A 9,606-nucleotide genomic window follows, 5' to 3' on the forward strand; every position below is an offset into this window, starting at 1 on the left:
CAGGGTGAATAGCAGTATCATTATCATTGCTGTAAGCAGTTGTGTTTCAGCACCAAGGAAAGCATATAATAATCCAGGATCTGGTACATTCGACTTCATGGAGAGGTAACATATTTACCAAAATCCTTTATACTGCTGATTACATTCGAAACTATGCTTTGTTTTAAAATTTTAAATTAGATGCTAAACTAAGCTGAATAACTGTTTCTGTCTTAATTCAGCATGACATGGGAGTCATGTTGTCAAAATAAAGAAATATCCCTCACCAAAAAGTCCTGGTGGTCGTTGTCTCACATGAGCAATTTTTAATAATGTTTGAAGTGTTTGGGGTTATAAACGAAGAGATTAGATGATTCAACAAATTAATTTGAGATTTAAGGTGCATGGGACATTTTGCCCTTTTACCTACTGTGAAGTGAGATATTTGCAAAGAGATTAGAAAAGTATAAATATCAAGTTTACCAAATACTCAGAAAATGGCATATGCTAACAGTCTCAGAATAGCTCCCTAGTAATATGGTTTGGTCTATTAATAAAAGAAAATAGCCTTCAAGAAATTTTAAAGCACAAAAAGCATGATATCTTTCAGTCTTCCCTCTCCGTTGAAATAAATCATTAACATGAGATAAGAGTAACAATAATAATAATAGTTATTATTATTATGATGATGATGATGATGATGATGATGATGATGATGATGATGATGACATTTATAAGGTTCCTACTTTGTGGTAGTTCTATATTATTTCCACAAAAATGCCCTTGTTCAATACATTTTCAAATTTAGGATTAAACTTATATTTGGAAAAGGCGAAAAACAGTTTAAAGTTATTTCTTTGATGGATCAATTGCATTTTAATAAGTATGTTAGAGATTAAAAAATCTTTTTAAAAAGATATAATAAATCCCGATTGATCGAATGAAAATAGATGTCACTAATATTTAACTCTTTAGTGACAGAGGTCATCAAAATGACCTTCAATTTGTAGAAAAGTTCCTAATGACAAACAAAATATTTTATGTAGGTGATAAGAGGACTTTGAATCATGGCCTTACATTTCTGTGCATTTGCCTCTTTCCCGCAGAATTCACAACAAACTATATCTTTCTTTGATTACAACAAGTTAGGTTCTTGAAATAGAAGTGTCTTGGAAATTATATAAGAGCACTGACACCTCAGTTTAGAAGTCTGTGTTTCCAAAAAGAAACTAAAATGTTCATGCTATTGGAAATGAGAAAACTCATTGCCAGGCAGAAACCCAAGAAGACTCCAGTAAAAGATTCTTTGTATAGCAAAAATATTCATTAAAGTATTTTTTGTGCTAGCAAAAAATAAAAATATTGGGCTCCATTTATTGGGGAATATGTAAATATTACAGGCTATATTGATGCTCTTTGAAAATATGAAAATTTGGAATTTAGAGAAACATTAAAAGATTTTTTTAATGAATTGAAACTTAGTAAAGTAAGCAGAGCATGGGAACAATTTCCATATTGATGACAATATAAACTAAACAATTTAATAAAAAAAACCCAGATTTTGATATAACGTCAGAAATTTGTCAGAAATATGCTGAAGAAGGAATGCCTTCTTCCCTTTTTTTACAAAGAAGAGAAACTATCATTAATGCATAGTTCATGTATGTTCTGATAGAGAGAGTAATATATTGAGAAATGAATATGATATAAAAAAGGGGTCAATAAAGTATTTGTTTCTTAATTATCTTTATAGGTAAATATCTGACCGTTGCCCTTACAGAAGAATAACCAGATTTTGTGTGAGATTAAAATTTGCATACAGAACAGCCATCCTCTCCCAACCTCACAAAAGTTCTCTGAAACAGGTAATGTTCCACTAGCATGACTGGTATACTCATGAACAAATTGATGCCCCAAAGCAATAAGCAGGTTGTTTATCAAAAAAGCCAGATGTCAGAACTGAACACAAGGCATATCTAACTACAAATCTGGAACTGTATCCAATAAACACTTTTCTGTGCCTTCCCCTCACCCACAACACACACACCCATACCCTCCCCGTGCGACATGGAAATCAGGAACAATGTCACTGAGTTTGTCCTCCTGGGGCTCACTCAGAATCCTGAGGTACAAAAAACACTTTTTTCTGTATTCTTAATTATCTACATTTTAACTATGGTGGGAAACATCCTGATTGTCATAACTATCATTGGAAGTAAGAACTTGAATTGTCCTATGTACTTCTTTCTTGCCTTCTTGTCTTTTATGGATGCCATCTATTCCACTATCACTGTCCTTAAAATGACCCTGGATATGCTCTATGGAAAAGCAACCATTTCATTCCAAGCTTGCATGGTGCAGCTCTTCTTGGAACATCTATTTGGTGGAGCTGAAGTTTTCCTCCTCGTTTCTATGGCCTATGATCGTTACGTAGCCATTTGTAAACCCTTATATTACTTAGTTATTATGGGATGGCCTGTATGTTTTCTGCTGTTGGTGGTATCCTGGATTGGAGGTTTCATGCATTCATTAGTTCAGCTCCTTTTCATTGTAAGTCTCCCATTCTGTGGGCCCAATATCATAGATCACTTCATTTGTGACATGTACCCTTTATTGGAACTTTCCTGTGCAAATACCTATAAAATTGGCACCTCAGTGGTTGCCAATGGGGGAGCAATATGCACAATTACCTTTGTAATCTTGCGTATCTCCTATGGAGTCATTCTACGTACTTTGAAAACCCAAAGTTCAGAAGGTCGCAAAAAAGCCCTTTCTACTTGCATCTCCCACATCACAGTTGTTGTCTTCTTCTTTGTCCCTTGTATTTTCATGTATGTTAGGCCTGTCTGTACCTTCCCCATTGATAAATCTCTAACTGTCTTGTATACTATCATCACACCTATGCTGAACCCTTTGATCTACACCCTGAGAAACACAGAGATGAAAAATGCCATGAAGAAGCTTTGGAACAGAAAATTGATGTCCAGCTGTAAGGTAATGGATGTTCTGGCAAAGTAATGATGTTTTACAAGGGAAATGATTTAAGATATTTACATTCCTAGAACTTATTTGAGGATAAGAGAACAGATCCGAAATATGTGAAGAAGTAAGCCTTCTATCCTCAACATTGAAAACTACATTTTTGTTGTTGTTGTTTTTGGAACTATTTCTTTAAGAGCATGATGGTTTGATGAAAAAATACTATCCATGTCCAGATATACAGATGGACTCTGATTGCATAATGGACCATATTTTCTCTTTATTTTCTTGTCTTTTTTTTTCTGCAATGTGTCCAATGCAGAAATATGTTTTGTGTGACTTTGTATCTATAACGGACAACATATTTCTCGCCTTTTCAATGGATGAATATGGGCATGCATATGAGTATGGGACATAATTTGAAACAAAAAATTAATTTTAATTTAATTAAAAATTAATTTTAAAATTTAAATTTAATAAAGAGTTTCACGGTTGATCAGGAAAATATAAATTCATTTTCATTAGGCCAAACTTTTTAAGAACAATTGACTTTTCTAAAAACACGCAAAGACAATTCTGAGAATAATATTGATCAAATATGTTTAGTGATGGGAATTAACATGTTGCAGGACAGGTTTGTCGTGAGGCAATGGATATTCTAGAGAAGAGAAAAAACTAATCACTTTCTCACTTAACTTGAAGTTATTACTGCTCCAAGTTTTCATTGTAAATCAATCAGCTTCACATATAATATTGAACTTTACGATGTTAAAACTCCATCTCAAAACTTATGTGATGAAAAATTTGCTATTATAGGAATGTGTTTTTAATTAGAGAGACTTTCTTTTATTATATATGTTAAGCCTAAACATGCAAAAAGGTGTGCAACGTGATCTTTGTAAATCAAATGGCATGTTCTAATTGTTACAAACAGGAATATTAAAATATAATAACAATAATTAAATTGTAAATTGGTGGCTATTATATAATGTTTTTCAATAAGAGAAGTAGCATGGCAGAATGGATAGTTTTATAGTTGTAGTGTAGTAAAATCAGGCTAAAATCACCTCTGTATGGATTATTTAGTTCTTCTCAAACTTAAAATTATTGTTATTATTATTGATAGTGACAAAAATAATCTTTCTTTTTTAAAAATGAGTTCTGATAGAAACAGTCCCAGATCAAGATCATTTTTATTTGTTTATACTTATATCTGATGCCCTGTAGTTTCTAGTACAACTATAATTTCATATAGCAAATTGTAGAGTCACAAGAAATATTTATTAATGTAAATCCATCTCAACAATTATATCAATGAATCTCCTTCAGTTCAATTATTAAAGGAGTAAGGACAACAGAGAAGTTTATTTAAGTTTTCCTACTTCCACAAAGTTTTGGTCCTCTTGTACAGATTTCCTTTCTAAGGAAGTTGTTTGTTCTATGTTGGTGAGACATTATGAGTTTTTTGAGGTGTAAATATCAATGAGAAATTTTTCCTAACTATTTTTTGAATCAAAGTTAAATACTTCCTCTAATAATTTGGAGATCTCTATTTCTGTCTTTGTATTTGTCAATTTCTGTTATATATTTCAGTTCATGAGAATATTTCTAAATATTTATTTCATAGGGTTAATATTTTTAAGGATTCTGTGATATGCTTTCACTGTTTCCATAATGTCTTTAAAATGTCTTCATTGATTACTAAGTCTGGATACCCCAAGAGCTGGAATTATCATTCTTGTTATTGTTTTCTCTTGTCCGAAAAATATACAAATTGAATTGAGACTTGATAAGATGATGGTGGTGGTGGTGATAAGGCTATCATCAGTAAAAGCTAACATCTACTTAATGCCAGGCAATGTACTAAATATTTTGCAATTATTATTTCATTTGATCTTTTCCAATACCTAGGAGATAGGTGATATTATTATCACTATTTTACATATGAGGAAACTGAGGCAAACAGAGCTTATCAGAGATATGTAGGGACCACAGCAAGTTTTTGAAGGCAGATTAAAGTCTCATTATCCTGATTCCAGGCCCTGAGCTCTATCCACTTTACTAACTTGGTGCACTATCATTATAATCATGATTTTTTTTTGTATCATCATAATCATTGTTTTTTGTTATTCTAGTGTAATTATGTTTTAACTTCCAAGGACCGTGATTGCTACTCGAATAGTATATTATGTGATTCTTTCCTAAGCCCTTTTGTGAATACTGAAAAGTTTATCTATTGAATAAAGTAGAAGTCTTCCTCTGGTACATATTTTTAAAATTATTTTTTAATGTTTAACAATCACTGCCACACAATTGAGATTTTATCCCCCCTACACCTACCCCCCACAAAGCCCCTCCCTGCCCACCACTGCATACAGTTCTGTATAGGTTCTACATATACTTTCCTATTGAGTACATTTTCATTATAGTCATGCTATGTAGTCGGACTAAAATAAATGGAAGAAATCATATAACAACTCAAAACATGATACACAAAAACATACACATACACAAACATGATCTGCTACATTCTGCGAATGACTTCCATATTTCTTTCTCTGAGTGTGGAAGGCATTTTGTCTTAGAGAACCACCATTGGGATTTTATTATTTTTTTTAAGAAGTTCTTGCATTATTACAAAATTCCAAGTCTACCAGAAAAAACTCTCACACACTGTGGTCGTTGCTGTGCACTAAGTTCTCCTGGTTCTGCTCCTTTCACTCAGCATCAGGTCATATAAGTCCTTCCAGGCCTCTCTGGAGTCTTCTTGTTCATTTCTTATGGCACAATAGTACTCCATTACATTCATATACCATAATTTATTCAGCCATTCCCCAATTGATGGACATCCCCTTGACTTCCAGTTTTTGGCAACTACAAAGAATCCTGCTATAAATTTTTTTGTACATGTGGGACCCTTTCCCATTTTTATGATCTCTTGGGGATACAGTCCTAGTAGCGATATTGCTGGGTCAAAGGGTATGCACATTTTTGTAGCCCTTTGTAGCCCTATAGTTCCAAATTGCTCTCCAGAATGGTTGGATGCGCTCACAGCTCCACCAACAATGAATTAGTGTTCCAACTCTCCCACATCCTCTCCAGCATTTGTCATTTTCTTGTTCTGTCATGTTTGCTAATCTTATAGGTGTGATGCGGTACCTCAGAGTTGTTTTGATTTGCATCTCTCTAATCAACAGTGATTTAGAGCATTTTTTCATGTGATTATAGATCTCTTTAATTTCTTCTTCTGAAAATTGCCTGTTCATATCCTTTGACCATTTATCAATTGGGGAATGACTTGTATGATTATACATTTGAGTCAGTTCTCTATATATTCTAGAAATGAGGCCTTTATCCCCGAGCTTAGCTGTAAAAATTCTTTCCCAATTTACTACATCCTTCCAGATTTTGGTTGCGTTGGGTTTGGTTGTGCAAAAACTTCTCAGTTTAATGTAATCAGAATTATCCATTTTGCATTTCATAATGCTTCCTGTCTCTTCTTTAGTAAAAAATTCTTCCCTTCTCCATAAATCTGATAAATACACTATTCCTTGCTTCTCCAGTTTATTCATGGTATCAATCTTTATACCTAAATCATGTACCCATTTAGACTTTATTCTTCTGTGCGGTGTCAGGTATGGGTCTATGCCTAATTTCTGCCACACTGTTATCCAGTTTTCCCAGCAATTTTTGTCAAACAGTAAGTTCTTATCCCAGAAGCTGGGGTCCTTGGGTTTATCAAACAGAAGGTTGCTATATTCCTTGCCTGCTGCGTCTTGAGTGCCAAGTCTATTCCACTTGTCTACCTCTCTGTTTCTTAGCCAATACCAAGTGGTTTTGCTAACTGCTGCTTTATAGTACAATTTGAGGTCTGGTAGCGCTAGGCCACCTTCCCAAGCATTTCTTTTCATTAGTCCCTTTGATATTCTGGACGTTTTGTTTTTCTAAATGAATTTTGATATTATTTTATCCAGGTCTAGAAAATAATTGTCTGATAGTTTACCTCTGGTACTTTTAATAACTTGAGCTTATAAACACTATATCTAGGTAGTGTAACTATTTTCCTCTCATTCTTGCTTCATGGATATTCCACTTTCCCCTCCCACCCTGTTCCACACTTCTTTGATTTTGCCACTTAGTTACTTCTCGTTTGAAATTCATTTTTGAAACGTGCTTTACCTACCAAACAAATTTTCTCTCACATTGCATTTTGTGCCATCTCCAGTCATCCTAATGAACATCAGGACACTGGACTCAGATGCCTTAGGAGAAAAAAGTGGGATTGGTCACCTTGGACAGCCCTCCCTCACTTAAATCAAAGTCAACTGCAAGTCATGTCATCATCTTGATGTCATAGTCCTCCTCAAGAATGAAGGCAAACACAACCTGTGAGTAAGTAGCAACTCCTCTCCTCTATTCTCCTTTCCTCTCCTTTTCTGTCTTCTCCTCTGGTATTCCACCTAGGGGAAGGTACCCTTCCATGGTCAAATGCTTGCTTTTTTCCTTTGGGTTTACTGACTACCGTTCTTGCTCAAACATCAAGCCATAAACCCAACTCACTCTAGAGCTCATGGACTAGACAAGTCCCCACCCGCCTAGCACAGAGTGAATATAATTAATAAATAGAAATTGCTTCTTTTTTACCAGAAAAACTGAGGGTCTTCTCTTCCCAGTTGGATTCTTTTATTAAAGTAGCTATCCCTTGAGTAACTACTTAAAGAAGCTTATTCATTGAACGGGTGTATCTCACTTAAAGTGCGAATGTGATAAGACCTTAGCCTGAAAGGGCCTTGCATCCTCGGTCATCTCCAGTACTCCTGATGAATATCAGGTCACTGTACTTAAATGGCTCAGGAGAAGAAAGTGAGATTGCACAACTTTCCTCCCTCAAATCAAAGTCAACTGCAAGCTGTGTCATCATCTTGATGTCCTGGTCATCTTGAAGAAAAAAGGACAAACACAATTTTCCTTTATTTTTTGACTTTCAAATTTGATTATTTTGGTGAGGTAATATTCCATGATTCCCCATCAATGAGTTTTTCCAGGAGAATATTCATGATAAGCAGATGAATTCATAAAGCAGGGAATATTTTAGGATTATTCGAATTACAAAGTGACTTCTCAAAAGATGTTTAGCTTAATCTTATTCTCCTAGCCAATTCTGGCTCAAAACTTTGTCAGTTGTCAGTGCTTATTCAAAATCTCTATATTTTGATGGACATATATGATTAGAATAATAACAATTAAAATTTATATAGCATTTGAATATTTGTAAAAAAAGGTTTCATAATTGTTACCTAATTTAATATTGGATTATAAATCTTATTTGATTACCTCTACTTCTTAAAAGTAGAATTTTTCCATTGTTTTGTATTTATCTACCTACTACTTTGCATTGAGAATTCATCAGAATTCATCACTCAGCAAGTGGATAGTAGTTTTCACCATGGAAAACTGAAATTATCTTCGATCATTGTATTAATTAGAGTAGCTAACTTTTCACAGTTGTTCATCATACAACATTGCTGTTACTGTGTACAAAGTTCTTAAAGTTCTACACATTTCCTTTTGAATTAGTTAAAATAAGTTTTGCCAGATTTTTCTGGAAACTACGTGCCTGTAGTTTCTTATAGCAAAATAATATTCAATCAAAATCATATGCCATATCTTTTCAAGTCATTCCTAAATTAATGAATATCCCCTCCATTTCGAATTCTTTGCTGCCTCAAAAGGAACTGTTATAAGTATTTTTGTACGTGTAAGTCCTTTCCCTTTATCTTTGATCTCCTGGAGTGGCATTTCTGTATCAATGGGAATGAACTATTTATACTATTTGGCATTTATCTCCAAATTGTTCTCTGAATGGTGGACCATTTCACAACACCACCAAGATCTCGTCAGTGTGTCTATTTTCCCACATTCTATATACCTTTCATCATTTTCCCTTTCTGTCACTTTAAGTGATCTGATAAGTGGTCCTTTGGATCTTCAAAGAGTAGGCATTTAATAAATATGTATTAAAGTTTGAATGGCTTCTAATTGTTCCCTCCTCCCACGGCCCTCCCTTCCATCATCCCCCCACCCTGCTTATCCCCTTCTCCCCCACTTTCCTGTATTGTAAGATAGGTTTTCATACCAAAATGAGTATTCATTTTATTCCTTCTTTTAGAAGAATGTGATGAGAGTAAGCTTCATGTTTTTTCTCTCACCTCCCACCTTTTTCCCTCCACTAAAAAGTCTTTTACTTGCCTTTTTTATGAGAGATAATTTGCCCCATTCCATTTCTTCCTTTCTCCTGCCAATATATTTCTCTCTCACCGCTTAATTTCATGATTTTAAAATATGATCCCATCCTATTCAATCGACACTATGCTGTGTGTGTGTGTGTGTGTGTGTGTGTGTGTAATCCCACCAACTACCCACATACTGAAAAAAGTTTCAAGTTACAAAATATTGTCTTTTCATGTAGGAATGTAAGTAGTTCAACTTAATAAGTCCCTTATGATTTCTCTTTGCTGTTTACCTTTTTATGCTTCTCTTACGATTCTTGTGTTTGAAAGTCAAACTTTCTTTTCAGCTCTGGTCTTCTCATCAAGAATGCTTGAAAGTCTTCTATTTCCTTGAAAGACCATTTTTCCCCTGAAGTAT

The 9,606-nt window shown here is 34.2% G+C and overlaps 1 protein-coding gene across 1 annotated transcript; it reads left to right on the top strand.

Moving 5' to 3' along the window:
* The first annotated feature begins 2,046 nt into the window (after positions 1-2,046).
* On the top strand, positions 2,047-2,997 carry LOC140516619 (olfactory receptor 4A47-like). Its single transcript, XM_072627624.1, has one exon. It carries the CDS (start codon positions 2,047-2,049, stop codon positions 2,995-2,997), a length of 951 nt encoding a protein of 316 aa, XP_072483725.1.
* The last annotated feature ends 6,609 nt before the right edge of the window (positions 2,998-9,606 follow it).

The sequence above is a fragment of the Notamacropus eugenii genome, chromosome Y (genome assembly GCF_028372415.1).
Source record: "Notamacropus eugenii isolate mMacEug1 chromosome Y, mMacEug1.pri_v2, whole genome shotgun sequence".
Classification (NCBI taxonomy): domain Eukaryota; kingdom Metazoa; phylum Chordata; class Mammalia; order Diprotodontia; family Macropodidae; genus Notamacropus; species Notamacropus eugenii.